The sequence below is a fragment of the Thalassophryne amazonica genome, chromosome 1, assembly GCF_902500255.1.
Source record: "Thalassophryne amazonica chromosome 1, fThaAma1.1, whole genome shotgun sequence".
NCBI lineage: Eukaryota > Metazoa > Chordata > Actinopteri > Batrachoidiformes > Batrachoididae > Thalassophryne > Thalassophryne amazonica.
Window position 1 is genome coordinate 19585271 of NC_047103.1, and position 23755 is coordinate 19609025.

At 38.8% G+C, this 23755-nt stretch overlaps 1 protein-coding gene across 2 annotated transcripts; it reads left to right on the forward strand.

Annotated features, from left to right (window-relative positions):
* Positions 1–1073: 1073 nt before the first annotated feature.
* On the forward strand, positions 1074–23483 carry LOC117507036 (inositol monophosphatase 1-like). 2 transcript variants are annotated; one of them, XM_034166737.1, is made up of 9 exons: positions 1074–1094; positions 1382–1463; positions 6310–6443; positions 10000–10104; positions 10330–10375; positions 10580–10688; positions 10842–10950; positions 11049–11200; positions 22989–23483. In XM_034166737.1, the coding sequence occupies exons 2-9, from the start codon at positions 1401–1403 to the stop codon at positions 23105–23107; spliced, it is 837 nt and encodes a 278-aa protein (XP_034022628.1). In that variant the 5' UTR covers positions 1074–1094; positions 1382–1400; the 3' UTR covers positions 23108–23483. The 2 variants fall into 2 exon arrangements, with proteins under 2 accessions (XP_034022628.1, XP_034022619.1); XM_034166728.1 differs by lacking the exon at positions 1074–1094 and adding an exon at positions 1138–1156 and having other exon boundaries at positions 22989–23139.
* The last annotated feature ends 272 nt before the right edge of the window (positions 23484–23755 follow it).

A 23755-nucleotide genomic window follows, 5' to 3' on the forward strand; every position in this document is an offset into this window, starting at 1 on the left:
AATTTCTATCTATCTATCTATCTATCTATCTAAACCTGGACATGATATGACGTCCAAATGACGTAAGCACGATTACATTTTCCTCTACTTGCACCCTGTGTTTTTTAAGAGCTGACATAACGTGAATTTCTCCTCTGTGAGATCAGTAAAGTTTATCTTATCTTAGTTTTTAAATAGCTGGTTCGCGGCTCGCTTTTTTTTTTTTTTTTTTTTAATAAATCAAAGTATAGTCGGCAGCACAGTGGATTAGTGGTTAGCACTGTTGCCTCACAGCAAGAAGGTCATGGGTTTGATTCCCACCTGTGGCCTTTCTGTTTGCATGTTCTCCCCATGTTTGCATGGGTTCTCTCCATGTTTGCATGGGTTCTCTCTGGGTGCTCTGGCTTCTTCACACACCCAAAGACTTGCAGGTGGATTGGGAACTTTAAATTGTCCGTAGCGTGTGTGCAATTGTGAATGTGTTTGTTTTTCTGTGGCCCTGCGACAGACTGGCGTCCTGTCCAGGAGCCCCCTGCGGCCCTTAATTGGACAAGGCTGTTGAAGATGAGTGAGTGAGTATAGTCTTCCTCCGAGGAGACCACCATGGAAATGAGTTTTTATGTTTTTTGTTGGTTTGCAGCCGGTCTAGTATTTTTATTTTTCTGTCTTTTTTCTCCCTCGTTATTTATTTATTTATTTATTTTTAAGTCTCCATCCCAGAGGACCACAATGGAAATAGGTTTTATGTTTTAACTTAGTTATCTTTTTGTCTCCCCTGCTTGTTACCACGTTTTGTTTTTGTTGTTTTTTTTTCCCCACTTAGAATTATAAAAGAATGCATGTCAGATTGTTGGCTGTTGACTGTGACTGAATGACAACTGACAACATTACTGACGAGGAGGTCATCTGCCAAGGGTGTCGTCCCCTTAAATAATGATCACTGATTGTACAGTCTCAAAAATTACAACAAATAAATACAATTAAAAATAAATAAATAAATCAAATCTGTTACTTAGATCAACCACCTCAACTTATATTTACATTTTTTTTAACTTGAACTGTCAAGGTTACACATTTAAGGACAACATCCTATCACGTGACCACTGTGTCTTCCGGTTTATTCCGGATATTTAAATACCGCGCTGCTCCCATCGAACTACCTTCGTGTTGGTTAGAGGTGGGTAGGATTAGTTTTATTTATTTTTTTGCTCATTTTAATTACGTCTTTTTGCAGTAAATGAAACGCTGTTAATCTGGTTGTTTTCGTAAAAATAATTTCTCGTTTATAATACCGGTTGTCGCGATTGTGTAGCTTTAGAAGCTATTTCGGCTAACAGCCTTCGCTGGTTTTGTTTTTTATGTGTTAATTAACTAACTAACTAACTAACTAACTGTTCTGCAGACTTCTACCGATCTTCACCATGACTGATCCTTGGCAGGAGTGCATGGATTACTGTGTGGAACTCACCAAACAGGCTGGAGAGGTGAGGAAGCACTGTTACAATTTGTTGCTAAATAAATCAAAATTACACAACAATCTGGTATTTGTTTACTTTATCTGGCTGCACAAAATGAGCTCTTTACTCTTTTATTAAATATATCAAATATTTCGTCTCCCAAAATTTAAAGTGTAGCATTTTTTTTTTTTTTTTTTTTTCTTTTTTTTTTTTTTAATTCCCTCCCATCAATTTATTTCCCAAAATGTTATAGGTCAGGGGTGGGCAACTTGTTCCAGAAAGGGCCAAGAAGGTGCAGGTTTTTTTTGCATCCGCTGACTCCACCAGGTGATTTCACTGATTAATATCACTTTGAGCAGATGGAATCAGTTAAGATCAGTTGCAACTCGGCTTCGCCGCAAGGTGAAAAATGGAACATTCCTTCTTTCATCTCGTGAAATAGTCATTCCATTGAAAGAATGAAAAACATACATTATTTGTTTCATTTAACGGCTAACATAGATCCTTGTCATTTGATACTTTATTCATTTATAAACAGTAAAGGGACTTACATTTTGGTGTTTATCATCACTGGTGCTTTGATGTCAACTTGGAAAAACAGGTAGTTCAAAAGTAATTCTGATTATGTAGTCTGTGATGCCGTGCACTGACATCGTGTACTTCCAAAAAAAAAAAAAAAAGACTGTGCACTTCCTCAGTCCAGCAAAAAATCATGTCAGAAATTAGACTAGCTTTTCATCCTAACAGCTCTTCATGCCTCCAGATGGCTTACAGCATATAATTTTTTTGTTGTTGTTGTTGGTTGGTTTTTTTTTTTTTTTTATAGAAGAATTAGCACAGTCATTTAGCTCCTTCAAATCGCCGTCTGTCAGCAAAACAAACCCTGCCATGTTTAGCTAACGCCGCCCCCATTAGTGGACGGTGGTCGCAGCGTGCAATGGTAAAAAAACGTATGGAACCATGCAACGCAACACAAATGGGACAAATAATCCATGTCCTGTGGCGTACAAAGCAACAGTCAAATGACAAGGATCCACTTAGCAGTTATATAATATATATATAATACACACACACGTCAACATAAAGGATCACCGTGTACTATTTACAAGTGCACGTATCAGTCACAAAGTGGTCATAGCAGACTTTGTAGTGACGCTGGTTGGGTCGAGGATCAAAATACTGACTGACTGTTCTGGCTAGCCACAGTCTACTCTCCCTTGGAAAGCAACTCTTCGGTCTGCTTTCCCAGATGAGTGATGACCTTCGGTAGAACATAACACCATCAGCTCATATCACCGACACTTATTTGGTTTCTACAACTCCACACTGCATTAAAGTAGTCCCCAGGAGGTGATGGTCTAGTGGTTCAGCGTTGGGCTTCAGACCAGAGGATCCTCAGTTCAAGACCCAGCCAGACTGGAAAATCACTAAGGGCCCTTGGGCAAGATCCTTAATCCCCAAGTTGCTCCTGGTGTATAGTGAGCGCCTTGCCTGGCAGCACCCTGACATCCATGTGTGAGTGTGTCTGTGTGAAATAATTGTAAAGCGCTTTGAGCATCTGATGCAGATGGAAAAGAGCTATATAAATGCAGTCCATTTACCATTTATCACCATAACTGAGCACATAGATATGAGTGCATCTGCTTATGTGACAGACGTATCTACATTTCGGCTGGGCCGTCAAGATGGCAGACTTTTGCATTGTGGGTAGTGTGTGTTGTCATAGGAGAATGGTCTATAGCTGGGATGTAAGTAAACTTTATTTAAATAGTGCTTTTCACAGACAGGTCACAAAGTGCTTTACAAGATAAAATATCACAATACAAAATTAAAACGTCAGGGTGCCAACTGTTTAAAAGCTTCAGAAAGCCTGTTTAAAAAGAGTCTTGAGTTGCTTTTTGAAAGTCTGTACACAATCCAGAGACCACAAGGACAAAGGCATTTCTTTCCAGAGAGGAGGCACTGTGGCTTTAAAAGATCTGTCACCTCTGGTTTTGAACCAACAGCAGGTTATGTCCTGAAGATCTCAAACTGCGGGCAGAAGTGTATGACTGGATCAGGTCAACAATATATTCAGGAGCCTGTCCATGAAGGGCTCTGAATGTCAAAACTAGTATTTTAAAGTTTATTCGGATGGTGACCGAAAGCCAATGAAGAGACTCAAGAATGGAGTAATGTGGGCTCTCCTATTAGTGTGGATCAGAGGTCTTGCACCAGAATTTTGAACATATTGTAAGCATTTCAGCTCCTCCTTATTGAGGGAGGTGAACAAGCTATTACAGTAGTCCAATCCTGAGGAAATAAACGCATGGATAATTGTCTCCAACTCATGATGAGATAGCATATGCCTCAGCTTGGCAATATTACGAAGTTGGAAAAGAACAGTTTTTAACAAGCCTACTCAAATGTTGTGAGAGAAACATAGCTTCATCAAAGATAACACCAGCTTTATTGGTGACCTTCTGCATGGCCCAAGCAGAGGGTCACCCCTTTGAGTCTTGTCTGATTGAGGTTTCTTCCTCAGAGGGAGTTTTTGCTTTTCATTGCTATGCTGATGACACTCAGTTGTATATGCTGATAGCTGCTGGAAATCCTGTCGACATAAAATCTTTACAGGAGTCTCGCAGCAGTGAGAAGTTGGATGTCTAACAACTTTCTACTTTTGAACTCTGATAAGACTGAAATGATGGTTCTTGGTCCAGCAAGACATCGGCATCAATTTGATCAGCTAGCGCTTAGCCTAGATTCATGTCTTAGACATCATACTGACAAAGTGAGGAACCTTGGGGTAATTTTTGATCCTATGTTGTCCTTTGACCTCCACATTAGGGACATTACAAGGACTGCTTTCTTTCATCTAAGAAATATAGCAAAGATTCATCCCATCCTGTCTATGGCTGATGCTGAGACTCTGATTCATGCTTTTTTTTCTTCTAGATTGGACTATTGTAATGCTTTGTTTTCTGGTTTACCACAGTCCAGCATCAGGGGTCTTCAACTGGTTCAAAATGCTGCTGCCAGATTTCTGACACGAAGCAAAAGGTTTGACCATATTACGCCTGTTCTGGCATCCCTTCCCTGGCTTCCGGTCTCTTTGAGATCGGATTTTAAAGTATTACTATTGGCCTATAAAATTGTTCAAGGACTGGCACACTCCTATTTGGCCAGCCTTGTTGAGTCCTATGTGCCGGCTAGGGCTCTGCGTTCACAGGGTGCAGGACTATTGTGTGTCCCGAGGGTGGAAAAAAAAAGTCAGCGGGTTACAGAGCTTTTTATCACCACGCCCCAGCTCTGTGGAATGATCTGCCTGCGCTGATACGACAGTCGGACTCTGTGGAGACTTTTAAAACTAGGCTGAAGACACATTTGTTCTCGCTGTTTTATCATTAGTATTTTATATGATTGTCTTTTTTTTATTCGTTTATTTTATTTCTTTTACCTTTTTTATGGTTACATTTTTTTTTATTGTTTTAATCTTATTTCATTTTATTCTGCTTTTAAATGTTTGTGAAGCGCCTTGAGGCAATTACTCGTGATTTGGCGCTATATAAATTAATAAATTATTATATTATAAATTATTATATTATTCCTTACCACTGTTGCTCTGGGGGTTGGTAAGGTTAGACCTTACCTGTGTGAAGCGCTTTGAGGCAACTCTGTTGTGATTTGGTGCTATATAAATGAAAATAAATTGAAATTAAATTGAAGATTGCACAGGCTTGCTTTGGCTGAAGGACTCAAGTTGCTCAGGCGCTGCTTAATGTCAGGGATGGCACTACCAGGAGGAATAAGTGTCTTGGTTTTCTCTGAGTTCAGTTGTAGACTGTTGTCATTCAGCCACTTCACCTGTAACAGGCCGTTGAATAAAGAGTTCAGTTTGCCAACCTCTGGAGTCAAACAAACAGTAGAGTATGTCATCAGCGAACATATGATAGGACACATCAATGAATCGCTGAATTATTTGGCCAAGGGGAAGAACATACAAAAGGAACAGGAGTAGCCCTAGCGCTGAGCCTTGTGGAACACCACTCTGTAAATCTGTTGATTCACACATAACATGGTTCACTGACATGCTAAAACTCCTGCCGGTCAAGTAGGAGGTAAACCAGTCCAACACAGGCCCGTCATCCCCACCAAATCTCGCAACCTGTTGACCATGATGGAGTGGTCAACAGTGTCAAAGGCAGAGGACAGGTGTAACAGAACCAACACCGTGCACCTCCCCGAGTCAGTGGACATCATGATGTCGCTGGGCGGTTTCGGTAGAGCGGTGTGATACAGAAAGATCCAGGCCAACAGCAAGAGTTTGTTTTTACTGCCTGTGTGAGTTGGAGATGACAATGTAGGAATAATAATTGTAAAACTTTGTTTAAATATAGCCTGATTTTCATATTTACAAATCATAAATTTTTATCACTTAAGAGAGATGTCTTGTTGCTCTGTGTATGAAGTAAAAGGTGGCCACAGACTTATGAATAATAACTGATTTAGGAGTATTTGCACAGCAGTGTAGTTTACAGCATCCACACAGAGATCCTGATGCAGATCACATTACATTTTTCCTGGTATGTATTTTACATTTTTGTGAGTATTTCAGAAATGACTACATAATCTCATAAAGGTGGATCAAAGATGTGCTAACTCACAATGTTTAAATAAAGTCACGTTTCATATTCAGACCTTTATTTGAAATGGAATAATCTTTATACTCTGGTCATGATTGGGGAAACATTTGAAATCCACCTTTCGCCGCTGTTTACAGTCAGTCATGTTTAATAGACATAAGAAATTTTTGTTTAATTAAAAATCTGAGAGGCAGTCATCCATCCAAAAAGTAAGCCCTGTGTTGGATTTGTCTTTGTGTTTCTCTCAGGTCATCCGTAAGGCGCTGCCGAAGGACAAAACCATGGAGCAGAAGAGTTCACCAGTTGACCTGGTGACAGCAACAGACCGGGAAGTGGAACAGTTCTTTTTTTCCTCCATCAAGGAAAAGTATCCCACACACAGGTACTCTTTTTGATCGCCAAATATGAGCATGACAGTTTACATTAGCAGCACTTCAAAGGCACTGGAAAAATAATTTATCAGATTAGGGCCGCAGAATATTTAGTAAATAAAATAAAAATTACTGAGAAAATACGTGGCTTCTAACCTTTAATGCCCACACAGTTATGAGTACCACTTTGCCACACAGGCCCCAAAAATGATTTAATAAACACCTGAACAGAGGCTAGCCTGTAAGCTTATCTGGTTCAGACTAAGATAGGGGAGTGTTCAGGCTTCTTTTGTCACACACTGAGTAAGCCTTGTTCCACCTCTTCATCCTTTAATGGGTTTGTCATGATCTAGGCAGAGTAAGCGTTGGCAACATGGCAATGCCCAGATACAGGCTTCATAGTGACTCTTCAAGGTACAAAACCTCTGGGTGACCTCATGCAGGGTTTAGCCAGTACACTTGCAGTCTATGGAAACAAATTATTTATAGGAATCCAGGCTCTGATATGCTTTCTGGGTAGCAGGAGTTGGTAAAATCACAAGTCAGAATTTCAATACATCCACTTGGGAAATGATTCACAATATTAATACCAGCATTTTGGCATCAAAATGAATCTTATATCTTGAAAATAACCCCCCACCCCTTGAATGTAACAAAGTATGGTCTATTTTCAATTATCTGGCTATTCCGCTATGTGTAAAGTTTGTCCATGCTCTTCAAAAACTTTAAAAACATAAACCATTGTCAAAGGTTTTATTTCAGTCACACTGTGTGAATAACAGAACTTAGGAGGAGGCCATGCTCTTCAAAAACTTTAAAAACATAAACCATTTTCAAAGGTTTTATCAAATTCTTTAGCCTGAGATCTTGTTTTTGGCTTGGCCATGACACTTGATTTACTACAACTTGCCATGCTGTGACTTGAAATTACATGTGTAATTGCATGATCACTGTAATAATATCAGTACTTATGTAGCTTTTGTGACTTCTCTAAAACAAGTACTACCAAGTCAGGAGCATTAAATATCATAAACTTGAATGTTGTGTTCAATGCAGGGTTCATCAAAACTAATCATGAAGTCAAAACAATTACATTCTAATATTTTGAAAGATTTTAAAATTACAGTATATATTGCAGTTTTCTTTTTTGCATGGGGTGGGTTTTTTTTGTCATGGTAGACACCCACTTCCTATATGAAATATCTCCCAAATTACACAATGCACAATCTCTGAAGTGGATGTAAGCATATTTAAAAAAATATATATATATTTTCTACCATTACCACCTCCTGCTATCTGGGTTTGTTTGGTGTATGCATAGGAACTGTGGGTCAGGTAATTATGCATTGCCTGGGTACTCCCAGGCAATGCATCCCTTAGTTATGCTGCTATAGACTTAGACTGCTGGGGGGTTCCCATAATGCATTGAGTGTTTCTTTCTCTTTTTGCTCTGTATGCACAACTCTGCATTTAATCATTAGTGATTGATCTCTGCTCCCCTCCACAGCATGTCTTTTTCCCGGTTCTCTCCCTCAGCCCCAACTAGTCCCAGCAGAAGACTGCCCCTCCCTGAGCCTGGTTCTGCTGGAGGTTTCTTCCTGTTAAAAGGGAGTTTTTCCTTCCCACTGTTGCCAAGTGCTTGCTCACAGGGGGTCGTTTTGACCGTTGGGGTTTTTCCGTAATTATTGTATGGCTTTGCCTTACAATATAAAGCGCCTTGGGGCAACTGTTTGTTGTGATTTGGCGCTATATAAATAAAATTGATTTGATTTTGATTTACTCCATATTCTGTCTGTTGCGCATCCAGACAACGCCGGCTGGTGTGAACACACTCAAGCCGGGGTAGATTGTTTAAGTAGCACACAGTTTAATTTGATGTGATTTTCTTACATTTCAATTCCACAGCAAATAACACTCGCAAATATACACTGGATCTCTATGATATAACAAGACACCAGCCGTGTTTTCACGCCGGTGAGGCACTTGACGGGGAAGGAAACCAAAAGTAATGTTGCTGCGGTCCATAGAACTAGGAATTCTCTCATACTCTGCTGTACACAGCTCGAACACGCCAGCCTGATCTTTGGGCATCACATCGAGGTGTCTGCTTGCTCAGACAGCACTGGAAAGATGAGTTATTTTCTTTTGTAATTGTCACTGTTCAAGTACAATGAATGTACAAATGTAGTTTATTGCTATTGTGCAGTACTCAGTGTTTTTCCTCCACTATGCCTGTCTGCCTAATGCGTAGCTGCATATTCTCATGCTAGCAACAGTAAGCATTTCCTTTAATGTATTGCAGCAGGTAACAGTATTTACAGAGGAATCCTTCAAATGGTAATAGAAACATCAAATTTGGCACAACTACTCCTTAGACATTAATCTTTTGAATAAACAGACTGGCCACTTGAATTTTCAATAGGGAGCCAGGTAGGGGGTCAATTGAAAATTTTAAAAATGCTTGAATCATATTGAAATCTATACCACATTATTTGAACATAAAGATTCCAAAAAGGTATAGTTTGGACTATCTATGAGTAAATGTTATGGGGTAAAAACAAGAAGAATGGGGACAAAGGTCAGTTTCAGTTTGTACAGGGATCAAAAGTTAAAGTTGCTTCAGTTTTGGTAAAGTGTTGCAAATTATTGTTTGAGTTAATAGAATTTAAAAAGGAGTAGTTTTCACAATGTGTCATGCTTAGTTATCATGTTACAGGGTAATGGACATCTTCAACATTGTTTGACCTTTACTTTGGAAACCAAACATTCAGCAAACTATTCCATTTATTAATCCCATGAGTTCAACCAATTTCCACAACATTTTATCAGAATCAAATTTATTGCCAAGTAAGTTCTCACATACAAGGAATTTGATCTGGTGTCATTGGTTCATAAACAACAATAAAAAGAAAAGGAAAAAAAGAAGTAACAGAGTCAAATAGACAAAAGTATGTTCACTGTCAAATAAATATAACATGGTGGAATGGGGCTGTGAAAATGCATGCAGATGTACAGAAACTTTCAGTGCAGGGATGATCAATCTGTACTATGTGGGAGTGGGTTGGGGGCGGCAGGGTAAATGGGGGGTCTCTGGCATTATTTATAAGTCTAAAATTTGAGCAACTTTAATTTTTGACCCTGTAGAAACTGAGATTGACCTTTGTTACCATTCTTGCTGTTTTTACAACATACTCCCATAACATTCAGTCATAGATAGTCCAAATGATACCTTTTTGGAATCTTTATGATCAGACAAATAACGTAGTATAGTTTTCAATATGATTGTGGCATCTTTAAATTTTGACCCCTGTGTAATTCTTCAGTTGACCCCTACCTGGCTGCCTATTGAAAATTCAAGTGGCCAGTCCATTTATTCAAAAGAGCTCATGTCTCAGGAGTATTTGTGCCGAATTTGGTGCCTCTTGGTAATCAAATGTGCCAGCTCATTGTAATAATGTCCCATATAAATACTAGAATACTGCACATGTGCAAAACATATGTGCACATTGTTAAGACAACTTATTATTATGTCTTTAAATAATTTCTTTTTTTTTCTTGATTTTGAAGCTTCATTGGTGAGGAGTCAGTAGCTGCAGGCGCATCCAGTGTTCTAACAGACAGTCCTACTTGGATCGTTCACCCTGTTGATGGTACTACCAACTTTGTTCACAGGTATGACCTGTACTATGGAACCACTGACAGCACACCATTTGTGTTCTCATTGTAGCTGTTTAACTATTTTTATCTTTTAATTAGGCTGTTTCTGTGTATGTCCTATCAGGGGATAATTAGACAGCCTAGATGGAACTGAACTGATAAGACAAACTGAGTCCTCTGTGCCCAAATCTAAAGGGAGCCCATTAAAAGAATGCTCCATATTGTACGTTCTTTGTGCAGGTTCCCATTTGTGTCTGTGTCGATCGGCTTTACTGTGAATAAAGAGGTAGGAATCGACTTGATACATCATGCTGCATGAGCAAAAGGACAGTGTCACAGTATAATCATAGGAAACATTAACATGTTCATTGGGCCGGCACCACAGTTGGCGGCTGATTTGCCATTTTTACACCTCGTTATGTATGACTTTATTCTAAGCCGCCCTTGCACATTTCATGCATTTCCTTTCTGTGCTACATCTTGGTGTCAGATAGAGTTTGGGATCGTCTACAGCTGCGTGGAGGACAAAATGTACACAGCACGGAAAGGGAAAGGAGCATTCTGCAATGGAGTCCCCATCAAAGTGTCTGGACAAGAAGGTCAGCTGTGCTTATTCTTAATCATCTTGGGATGATTTTTAAGCAAAGCCAGCAGGGGGCAGTATTGGCCATGACATGAGGACTATGGTGTGACATTGTATGATTTTATGATCCTTATTTTTTTATTTATTTTTTTTTTTCCTCTCTTTTAAGATATCACCAAATCTCTGGTACTGACAGCAATGGGTTACAACGCAGATCCTGAGAAATTCAATATCATGTTGGCCAACATAAAGACCATTATCAACATCCCCGTCCACGGGTAAAAATGCACTCAAATGCAAACCAGGTAACAAACTTAAATAATCCAAAAGGCTACTCTGCCATCTGCGTGCAAATCAAATACATGCGTCTCCTCAGGGTCCGGTTTACGGGAAGTGCGGCTGTGAACATGTGTCTGGTTGCGTGTGGATCAGCTGATGCTTATTATCACATGGGCATCCGCTGCTGGGACATGGCAGGTGGGGCAGTAATAGTTAGTGAAGCCGGCGGAGTCATCATGGACATTTCAGGTGAGTGACTGAGGTGTTAAAGTAAAAGAAATAAGATAAAGTGGGTTGAAAATTTCAGGATTACTTTCAGAGACGTATTTGGGGTTATTATTAAATTATCTGCTTTTCTATTTTTTCACTGTAAACAACTAATCAACATTCATTGAACTACTAGATAATGCATAGACATAAAAAAAAATCACAAGTTTCTAAAAAAAAAAAACATTAAATGTCTTGATCACAGAGAAATGTACGGCCTCCATTAAATTTACAGCCCCTGGCAAAAATTATGGAATCACCGGCCTCAGAGGATGTTCATTCAGTTGTTTAATTTTATAGAAAAAAAGCAGATCACATACATGACACAAAACTAAAGTCATTTCAAATGGCAACTTTCTGGCTTTAAGAAACACTATAAGAAATCAGGAAAAATAATTGTGGCAGTCAGTAACAGTTACTTTTTTAGACCAAGCAGAGGGAAAAAAATTCTGAGGAAAAAATTATGGAATCATGAAAAACAAAAGAACGCTCCAACACATCACTAGTATTTTGTTGCACCACCTCTGGCTTTTATAACAGCTTGCAGTCTCTGAGGCATGGACTTAATGAGTGACAAACAGTACTCTTCATCAATCTGGCTCCAAGTTTCTCTGATTGCTGTTGCCAGATCAGATTTGCAGGTTGGAGCCTTGTCATGGACCATTTTCTTCAACTTCCACCAAAGATTTTCAATTGGACTAAGATCCGGACTGTTTGCAGGCCATGACATTGACCCTATGAGTCTTTTTGCAAGGAATGTTTTCACAGTTTTTGCTCTATGGCAAGATGCATTATCATCTTGAAAAATGATTTCATCATCCCCAACATCCTTTCAATTGATGGGATAAGAAAAGTGTCCAAAATATCAACATAAACTTGTGCATTTATTGATGATGTAATAACAGCCATCTCCCCAGTGCCTTTACCTGACATGCAGCCCCATATCATCAATGACTGTGGAAATTTACATGTTCTCTTCAGGCAGTCATCTTTAGAAATCTCATTGGAACGGCACCAAACAAAAGTTCCAGCATCATCACCTTGCCCAATGCAGATTCGAGATTCATCACTGAATATGACTTTCATCCAGTCCACAGTCCACAATTGCTTTTCCTTAGCCCATTGTAACCTTGTTTTTTTTTTCTGTTTAGGTGTTAATGATGGCTTTCGTTTAGCTTTTCTGTATGTAAATCCCATTTCCTTTAGGCGGTTGAATGAAAATGAATGAATGAATGAAAACTGTTTATTTCGAACATTTGATACAACAACAATTACAAGATAGATCAGTAAAGACAAAACAAAAAAGTTCCTACTGTGTACCCAACATGTCCGAAAAGGGGTAGGGTGAAGCATCAGCCTATTTATCCCTACCCCTTCTTCCCCACAACCAGTAATACCCTTTGCCACATATACACATAGATTCCTACACACCTAAACCGATATCAATATATATATATACATACATATATACATATATACATACACACATCAACATACATACACATATACACACATATACATACACAAACATAAATATACACCTACACATACCTACTTACATACAAAATACTATATATTTACAAGCCGAAGCAAAAAAACAAAAACACCCTAACCCTCATTACTCTTCCTCCTCCCTATACCTAAAAAAAACCATATTTTTGTACCGCTGTTTGAACTGGTTCATGCTTGGACATTGCTTGAGCCCCACTCCCAATCTGTTCCACATCCTCACCCCACAGACAGAAATACAGAAACCTTTTAATGTTGTTCGTGCCCACTGATGCTTTAAATTAAATTTCCCCCTCAGACTGTAATCCCCTGATCTGTTAAAAAACATATTTTTAATATTTGCTGGAAGTAAATTGTTTATTGCTTTATACACAATTTGTACTGTTTGAAAATGAACCAAGTCTGTGAATTTTAAGAATTTGTATTGTAAAAATAGTGGATTTGTATGATCTCTATAGCCAGTATTATGAATAATTCTTATAGCTCTTTTCTGCATTACTGATAGTGATTGTGTTGTACCTTTATAAGTATTACCCCATACCTCTGCACAGTACTGTAAATATGGTAAAACCAGTGAGCAGTAAAGAATGCGGAGTGAGTTGTGGTCCAGAATATGTTTCGCTTTGTTTAGAACTGAAATGCTTCTTGACAGTTTACTTTGTATATGTTTTATATGAGTCTTCCAGTTTATCTTATCATCTGTTATCACCCCCAGAAACTTATTTTCATGTACCCTTTCAATATCTACCCCCTCGACTTGTAACTGAACCTGTATGTCTGTATTACAATAGCCAAATAACATGTATTTTGTTTTACTTAAGTTTAATGATAATTTGTTTCTGTCAAACCATATTTTCAATTTTCCAATTTCTATATTGATTCTCCTCAGTAACTCCTGCAAATCCCCTCCTGAACAAAAAATGCTTGTGTCATCTGCAAATAATACTAATTTTAATATTTTGGAAACATTGACAATATCATTTATATAAATTAGAAACAGTTTTGGACCCAATACTGACCCTTGTGGGACGCCACAAGCATTGTCCAAGCATGATGATGTATATTCCCCCAACTTCACAAACTGTTTTCTGTTACTTAAGTAGCTTCTCACCCAGTGCAACACCAACCCCCTAATCCCATACTGTTCAAGTTTATTGATTAATATGTCATGATTAATTGTATCAAAAGCCTTTTTAAGGTCTATAAATATTCCAACTGAATGTAATTTGTGGTCTGTGGCGTTTGTAATCTCCTCAACTGATTCTATTAATGCAAGTGATGTTGAACTATGTGCTCTGAATCCATATTGACTATCAGTAAGTAATTTATGTTTATTTATGAATTTGTCTAATCTATTATTGAATAACTTTTCTGATAATTTGGAAAATTGTGGAAGCAAAGAAACAGGTCTATAATTTGTGAAGTGGTGTCTATCCCCAGTCTTATACAGCGGCACAACCTTAGCTATTTTCATTTGATTGGGAAATTTACCGGTTTGAAATGATAAGTTACAGATGTATGTTAATGGTTCTACAATCCATTCAATGACCTGTTTTACCACCACCATATCAATTTCATTTAAATCGGTAGATGTTTTATATTTACAATTATTCACAATGTCTATAATTTCTTTTCCATCCACTGCTGTGAGGAACATTGAACAGGGATTTCTTTCTATGAGATTATTATCCCAATCCTCAGGTTGGGAATCGGGAATTTTTTCTGCCAAGCTTGGTCCAATATTTACAAAACAATTATTAAAACCGTTGACTACCTCATCCTTATTTTCCTTCTTGACATTATTATCAATGAAATACTGAGGGTAACTCTGTTTTTTATTACCATTTTTGATAATGCTATTTAATATATCCCATATTCCTTTAATATTGTTTTTGTTATTATATAATATGTTACTATAATATTCCTTCCTACATACCCGTATAATATTAGTTAATCTATTTTGTATTTCTTATATCTATTTTCTGCCTCTTTAGTTTTATGAATTCTCTATACAGTGTATTTTTCTTATTACATGCATTTCGTAACCCTTTCGTCATCCATGGTCGAGCTTGGATTTTTTGTTTTCTGTAGTCTTGTTTAATTGGACAATTTTTATCATATAATGATGTAAATATTTGTAAAAAAGTTTCATATGCACTATCAACATCACTTTCACTGTATACCTTTTCCCAGTTTTGCTCCTGTAAATCCTTCTTTAGTGTGTTCATGTTTTCCTCTGTCCGCACTCGCCTGTATTTTATTTTCTCCTCTGGCTGATTCCGCCGATGGTTTCTATTATAAACGATGAAAACTGGTAGATGATCACTAATGTCATTGATTAATAATCCACTCAGTGTTATTCTCAATATCATTGCTGAATATATTATCAATTAAGGTAGCACTATGGGATGTAATTCTGCTTGGCCTGGTGATTTTTGGATATACACTCATACTGTACATTATACTGATAAATTAATCTGTTATTTTATGCTTATTTGGATTGAGCAGATCAATATTTAAGTCACCACAAATGAACACAGTTTTTTGATAAGTTTTTGAGAACATTTTTCACATACAGTCAGTGAATGTTTCAGTACAAGATCCTGGTGCTCTATATATACAGCTGACTAATACATTTTTGCTTTTTTCTTCACATATTTCAATAGTTACACATTCTAATAAGTTATCAATCACAGTTGTCATATTGTCTACTATTTTATAATCCATGTTCTTATCCACATACACAGCCACTCCTCCTCCACTCTTATTCTTTCTGTTTACACAATTAAATTCATATCCATCCAGTTCAAAATCCATTCCTTTATCTTCATTGATCCATGTTTCTGATATAGCAATTATGTTAAATATTTTTTTAAACTGACTTAAATATTCTTTAATGTTGTTAAAGTTTGCATATAGACTTCTGCTGTTGAAATGGATTATTGATAATTTGTTATCCGTTCTAATGATCCGATTAAACTGTTCATCTGTATAATAGCAACAACTGTCATTGATATTTGAGAAGAAATTATTGTCCGGGTCTATATCATGCTCCAAGTCCAGTACATTGTGGTCTGTGTATTTAAATGTTCTCAGTTCTACTTTTCCATGATCAGCAATCCTTTGAGTTATATCCTTCTTGTCTCCAGATGTAGATGAATAGGTAGTAGATGAATAGGTTCCTCTGGTCTGTGTCATGGTGTTGTAATGTGTTTGTGTCCTCATACCTTATTGGTCATATTTGTCCAGATCCTCGATGTTCCTGATTACCATAACCTTCGCTTGTTCTGGTGTTCCATTCAATTTGATAAATGTTTTGCAGTTGGATGTCCATGTCTGTTGAATTTTTCCCTGCTTTTTTAAGAAACAAGCTTTCCTGGCGATGTCTGCGTTTCTTTTGGTCAGATGTTCATTGATGAATACGTTTGTTCCTTTGAGTTTCCGTTCTTGTTTTAACAATGCCATTTTATGTTTTCTGTTGACAAACCTCATTATAACTGCTCGCTTGTCTCCATCCTCTCTCCTGGGCAGGGGGTGGCACACTTCAATGTTATTACAGTCCATTTGAATACCTTTAGATTGCAGGAAGTCAGCCACCTGTTGTTCCACTGAACTGGCCTCCTGCTCGTTGGCCTCCCCTCCGCTGTCTTCTGACACCGCCCGTGCGTAGGATCGAGGTTTAATATGAATTCCTGTAATAATAACGTTGTTCATCCTTGTGTACTGTTCCAACTCCGCAACACGGTTCTCCAGGTACACCAGACGCCGGTCTTTCTCGGCATTCTGGATCCGGAGAGCCTTCACTTCTTCCACCAGCTCCATAATGGATTTCTGCTGCATTTTAACCACAGAGATTTCCTCAGACAAAAAGTCCAGGGACTTCTTGATATCGTCTCCCTCCTCCACCGTCAGTGCCTTCTTCGGACCCATGGTCAGATAACTCCGCGCTGGCGCCTCGGGCCTCGGTAAAGCCGCGCCGGTGGATGTGCGCTGACGCCTCGGGCCTCGGTAAAGCCGCGCCGGTGGATGTGCGCTGACGCCTCGGGCCTCGGTAAAGCCACGCCGGTGGAACTGCGCTGACGCCTCGGGCTTCAGGTGGAGCAGCGCCGGTGGATGTGCGCTGGCGCCTCGGGCTTCAGGTGGAGCCGCGCCGGTGGATGTGCGCTGACGCCTCAGGCCTCGGTAAAGCCGCGCCGGTGGAACTGCGCTGACGCCTCGGGCTTCAGGTGGAGCCGCGCCGGTGGATGTGCGCTGACACCTCGGGAGACAGTCCAGGGTCCGGTACACAGAAAGGCAGGCCGCGTAGTAAAGGTACAGATGAGGGCAAGGCAAAATACGTGGTCAGGAACAGGCTTTATCCTTTTAAGAATCACACCTTTAGAGAAAGTTCAGAGAGAAGTAAAAGCTTCCTGCTTTTCCCTGCTCAGAGTGCCGACGATACAGTTCGGTCACAGATGTTGACTCCAGTTTCCTCCCATTTGTTCCTCATTTGTTTTGTTGTGCATTTTCGATTTTTGAGACATATTACTTTAAGTTTTCTGTCTTGACGCTTTGATGTCTTCCTTGGTCTACTAGTATGTTTGCCTTTAACAATCCAGAGTTTAGACACAGCTGACTGTGAACAACCAACATCTTTTGCAACATTGGGTGATGATTTACCCTCTTTTAAGAGTTTGATAATCCTCTCCTTTGTTTCAATTGACATCTCTCGTGTTGGAGCCATGATTCATGTCAGTTCACTTGGTGCAACAGCTCTCCAAGGTGTGATCACTCCTTTTTAGATGCAGACTAACAAGCAGATCTGATTTGATGCAGGTGTTAGTTTTGGGGATGAAAATTTACAGGGCGTTTCCATAATTTATTCCTCAGAATTGAGTGAGTCCATATTTTTTTTTCCCTCTGCTTGGTCTAAAAAAGTAACTGTTACTGACTGCCACAATTATTTTTCCTGATTTCTTATAGTGTTTGTTAAAGCCAGAAAGTTGCCATTTGAAATGACTTTAGTTTTGTGTCATGTCTGTGATCTGCTTTTTTTCTACAAAATTAAACAACTGAATGAACATCCTCCGAGGCCGGTGATTCCATAATTATTGCCAGGGGTTGTATTATAAAGTAAGGACCAAACATTAAAATGTCATTAAAAGCCGAAAATAACAGCATTTTTTCTTTTTCCACAAAATGACATAACTAGTAATCTATTTGTCATTTGACAAATATTACATTATGTTTGGGCAAAAGTGCCAGAGAAAATAGAGCTGACAGTAATTCATTTAGGCTTCTGTTTTGATCCAGGTCACAACAGTGGATCTGCATTATGATTGGGCATAATTCTTGTAACTGTATCTTTCCTGGTCCCACTCCAGTTGAACAGTGAGAATGGGGCATGGATGGCCTTGAACCGGAGACCTTTAATGACTTGACGTGCTATGAATGCCGGGGTGGAAGCTGTACAGCTAAATTATCATCTTTCATCTGCTTTGAGGTCCATCCACCTCAGTCTCCCTCTTTTTCTATCACAAAGACCACATCCATAAACATCCTCTTTGGCTTCCTTCTTCTCTCCATGCTTCCTTCTTCTCTCCATGCCTTGTATTTCCATCCTCAACATCCTTCTCTTGATATAGCCTGCATCCCTCCTCTGCGCATGCCCAGACCATCTCATTGATGCTTTTATGATTTTGTCTGCAAACATTCCTCTGATATGCTCATTCCTAATCCTGGCCACCCTCATTACTCCAAAGGAAAATTGCAGCGTATTCAGCTTTGCCACCTTCTGTCTAAGCCATAGGACAGACAGTGTAGTACGTGGTTTAAGAGGGATCCACATGCATCCCACCATGATTACACCTTTTTGGAATGTTCATGTTCCTCAGGGCCTACCCTTTTGGAACAGGCATGTTAACTAAAAATTTGGGATCTTATGTTACCATAGCAACTTTTCTTTTTGGGAGGGCACAGGGAACCACACCCACTTTGCCACTCAAACCATGAGCGGTAAGGAAAACTATTTTTATTAGTTTGCTGTAAATGAGCCGTATTCAGTAAGTTTGATATCAGTTGAAATAGTCTGTCATTTAAGGTGTGGAATATGTATTGTATTGGTTTCATAATTCCTGACCTGGTGAGGGGTCAAAAGATCGATTTTCTGTGAGATGATCAAAATTTTACTTTTGTCATAAACCAGGAAAAAAAACTGAGAGTAAATGGATTATACATTCCTTTATTTCTTGGCATTTCTTTCCAAGGGACCATTACAATGTGGCTGTTTGGGCCTAAATGGTTTCTTACAGTGCTGCCATCTTTGTTTACACATCACATTTATTATTCATTCCTTGTTTTAATGCACAACCATCACTTTTTATGATTTCAGAAGAATTCAAACCACAGTGTCAGACTGAATTATTATTATTTTTCTTATTTGAATAAATTGAACAAAATAACAGGCACCCAAGGTCAGGTGAATACAATGACATGTATGACAAAAAAGTACACCTTGTAAAATGACTTTAAACCAATGATGAACCATATGGTCTGAAGTCAGATGCTGTATGAATCAACCCTGTTGGTTAAGTTAAAATGAGATGACTCAAGTGAAACATCCCTCTGTTTGATACAAAAGGAAACAGATTTCTGGGCTGCCTGTATGCACAAGATAATTGGTACAAGTTTGTTCGTGCTATAAGCCCTGACAGAATCCTATTCATTCTACTACATTACTCATCCCAACTCGAGGGAATAAACATCCTTTGAGAGAGGCAAGGGGAGAAAGTGCTGCATTGATGTCACAGGGTTGGCAAAATGAGACGAAAGCTGTCTTCTAGCCTTCGCTTACCTGCGTATGTGGGGTGTGATAGCACAAGAGCCATCAAATCTGAGGGTAAAGTGGGGGTGGAGGAGCAGTCGGTCATACCAGAAATCATTTGATAAGCTGGGAGACTCCTGGGAAGTTGATGATTTCCTATTTGGTGTGTTTAAACAAAATTCACCTGTGCCCTCTTTGGTAATCCAAGGGTTACCAGTGTAAACCAGCTGAGGTATAGTAACTTCCAAGCAAAAATGTGGTGAAAAATATCCATCACTTGACAAATCTAGCAGTACTGACTTTGATCCCTGCCACCCACTCGTATTAGTCTGATGCAACATGTAAAAATGAGAGAAATTGCAGTTTGGAATATGGAAACAGACGCACGTTGCCAAACCTATTGCTGATGCTTACGATGGACATGGCTGGACAACTGATAAAAGGTGTAATGGAGCTACAGTGGATGGACAATAATGATGGCGATGATGACTAATCTACGGGTTACACCCACTACACTACCTTGGCATGTGCAGCTGGCAAGGTTGACATGTAGTGCAGCAGATAACAGAATATTTGCAGAGGAATTGTTCAAATCTGGTTACAAGCACCAAAATTTGACTGTGTATACCTTTTGGTATATATTTTAGACAAATAATGTTAGCCATTTGAATTTTCAATCAGGGGCCAAATAGGGGTCAGTGAAGTATTGCACAGGGGTCAAAATTTAAAAATGTTCCAATCATATTGAAAGCTATACCACATTATGTGTCTGATCATAACTATTCCAAAAAGGTATAGTTTGGACTATCTGACTGAATGTTACGGGGTAAAAACAGCAAGAATGGTGATAAAGGTCAGTTTCAGTTTGTACAGGAGTCAGAAGTTAAAGTTGCTCCAATTATTGTAAAACATGATGCAAATTATTGGTTGAGTTAATAGGGCTTTACAAAGGAATAGTTTACACCATGTGTCATGCTTAGTTGTCACGTTACAGGGTAACATATGTCACATGCCATAGAATCCAATGGACGTTGACATTGTTTGACCTTTTACCTTACAGACCAAGCATTCAACACAGTCAAAACTATTCAATTTCTTAATCCTATCAACGTAACCAATAATTTGCACCACTTTTTACCAAAATTGGAGCAACTTTAACTTTTGACCCCTGTACAAACTGAAATTGACCTTTGTCACCATTCTTGCTGTTTTTACCCCATAACTCCATAATATTCAGTCATAGATAGTCCAAACTATACCCTTTTGGAATCTTCATGATCAGTCAAATAATGTGGTATAGTTTTCAACATGATTAGAGCATTTTTAAATTTTGACCCCTGTGCAATTCTTCAATTGACCCCTACCTGGCTGCCTATGGAAAATATAGGTGGCTAATGTGCTTTTACAAAAGAGTAATGTGTAAGGTGTATGTGTGCCAATTTTGGTGCTTGTGTCCAGAAATGAACAGTTGTTACTAGGGATGGGTATCGAGAACCGGTTCCTTTCAGGTATCGTTAAGAAATGATTCGATCCACCGACATCAATAAGCTTTTTGCTTAATGAGTCTGTTATCGGTCCTTAAGAGTGGCCGTTGTTTTGGGGGGTGTTTATCAGGAAAATGATAATTTCTCTACATTGATTACAGACCCTGCAGCGGGTCTGTAATCAACTTTTCTGCAGCGCGGCTTTGCTTTGAACCTTTAACAAATCGAAGCAGTGGGTCGCAGATTGAAGCAGTGCTTCGATCTATTGCTTCGTTTATTCTTTCTTTCTTTCGCTTAATTTCTCCCGCTAAAACCCTAAATGTGTATGATGCCATAGACATGCTAACGCGTTAGCATGTCTATGGCATCATACACATGTTAAAAGTTAGCATTAAGCAGTTGCAGCTGTCATCACGTTCGGGTGCATTTGTTTTAAAATTATAATTTTAACATTTATTTTTGTTTATATATTAATAATCTAATGATTATTATATACTTATATACAATTTTAGAGAGAGACAAAAATAACCTGAATAGAAACAGCAGAAAATATAAAACCAACAATGAACATACATAAATAAATACATACATACAGAAATAAATGTTTCCTGTGAACACCTAGTGACTCTCTCCACTTCATCCCTGTCTTATTTAAGTTTAATGACAGTTAGTTTGTTTCAGTCAAACCATATTTTCAATGTGTTAATTTCTTCATTGATTTCCTCCAGAACTATCTGCCAAACTAGAAAACTGCTGCATCCTAGTAATTGCAGAATACTACTGGAATGAATGTGAATAAGGAAATTTGGGGTTTTTTTTCTCACTAAATGGATGCTGCACTCATTGCAGTTTATTGTCTGGAATAGTCCCAGATTACATTTCAGAGCTTCTAGAATTCAAACATTTTCGTGGACGTGGTGTTGGGGGTAATTTTGGGTTTCAGCTTTTTTTGTTTTTCAGCACTTTCATCCTTGAATGTGTCAATCATGAGTCACTTTTGTGCTGATTAAAGTCACTAACTGGGACTCCTGTCTTGTTGCGAGAAAGAAACGAGAATCGTCCTCCGTTCTGTTCACACAGCTCCAAACGCTGCATCGCTCTCTGCCGAGTCAAATTAGAACGATAGAATCCAGTCTGAATTAATAACTTCAAAGAGAAACACCGTTTTGTGTAGTTTTATTTATGTCCAGAGATCAAGGATACAGTGACCAGTTTCATATTTATTTACTTTAAGACTCAATGAAATACATAGAAAACCTGTAAAGCCTACTTTTAGTACAAAACTCACAAGAGGTATCGATAAGGGAATCGATAAGGAATCGGATCGATAAGCAGAATTGATAATGGAATCTATCGATAAAATCTTATCAATACCCATCCCTAGTTGTTCCAGTTATCCGCTCCACTAATGGGACAAGGGGTAGGGATGGGGAGAGTGAATGACACAATCACAAAATGCTCCCTGAAGGGCTGAAGCATTTAGTGGCTTCTAGGATGCCACTGTTAGATAATGCAGCCGAAGTGAGACTTTTTAAACATTGTTATAGTATCAGATATTGAAACTTTTTTACACTGCCAGGTGTGAGGTAGCAGTCGTCCATCATGAGAATGGTTATGTAGCTTTATGAGAAAAGAAACTATAGTTAAAGGCCAAGTTGCATTTGGAAATTAAGCTGTGTTATACATGGTGTGCAGGTGACATCACTGCACACCATCTATATCTGAGCATGCTACAGAAGTGTGTTTAATACAGCGACACCAAACCGGACTGACATTCAGTTCACACAGTCACAGTTTATAAGTCAGAATTGTGTAATTGTGGCCATTTGCTTCAAATTGTTTAGCCTTCGCACACAGTTCTCCATAGCAAGAATGCTAATTCTACAGTGATGCAACATTAGCAGATGTAGTGTGTATGGGGGGGAAGTAATGTTCAGCTATGCTAGTGTTACTTTTTATTTTCTCTTTGATCCAGGTCGACCGTTTGATCTGATGTCTCTGAGGCTGATTGTCGCCAGCAGCAGAGCAATAGCGGAACGCATTGTCAAGGAGATAAAACAGTTTCCTTGCTGCAGAGATGACACTGATGACTAGCGTACCTCCCCGCCATCCTCAGTGACTGTAACCACTCGCACCCAACTGTTTTCTACGCTATGGGTCAGGAGTTTCTCTTTGCCTTAACCACAGTTATGACCATCCTCTGAAGAGCTGCTAAGTAGGTTTGTTAAAGTTCAGCACGGCTTTCCTTTGTTTATTTTCTTCACATGCTTTTGCATTTAGGCATGTGTAGTTTCGATTTCCAATTTTGTTTTTCAAATTAGCTGGAAAGTATGGGCAGCGTCAAGCCACTTTTCCAGCAACTAATCAGAGGTCTGGACTGCACACTCCAACATATGGATTTACCCTTCCTCATTAGTGCAAAGCTGCATTACTTGTTTTCGAAAAACTAAACTGTGGATTGAAGTCTTTAGAAAGGCCACTATTATGCATGTGTCTGGTTAGTTTAATTAGTACAAGCGATTGTGCAGTTTGAAATCATTTAGCCTTATAATTATGCCCCAGTATTTCTTTTAGCCTTGGAAAGTTCCCAGCATGTACTCAGAACTAAAAGTATCCCAAAGGCTACAGTTCCACATAGCGCTACATTAGTAATTGAGTTCAAAACTTATAATAAATTATCTTTTACGACAGACACCGTGGAGGTAACATTACCCTTATATGGTACATCAGCTCCCCAAAGTT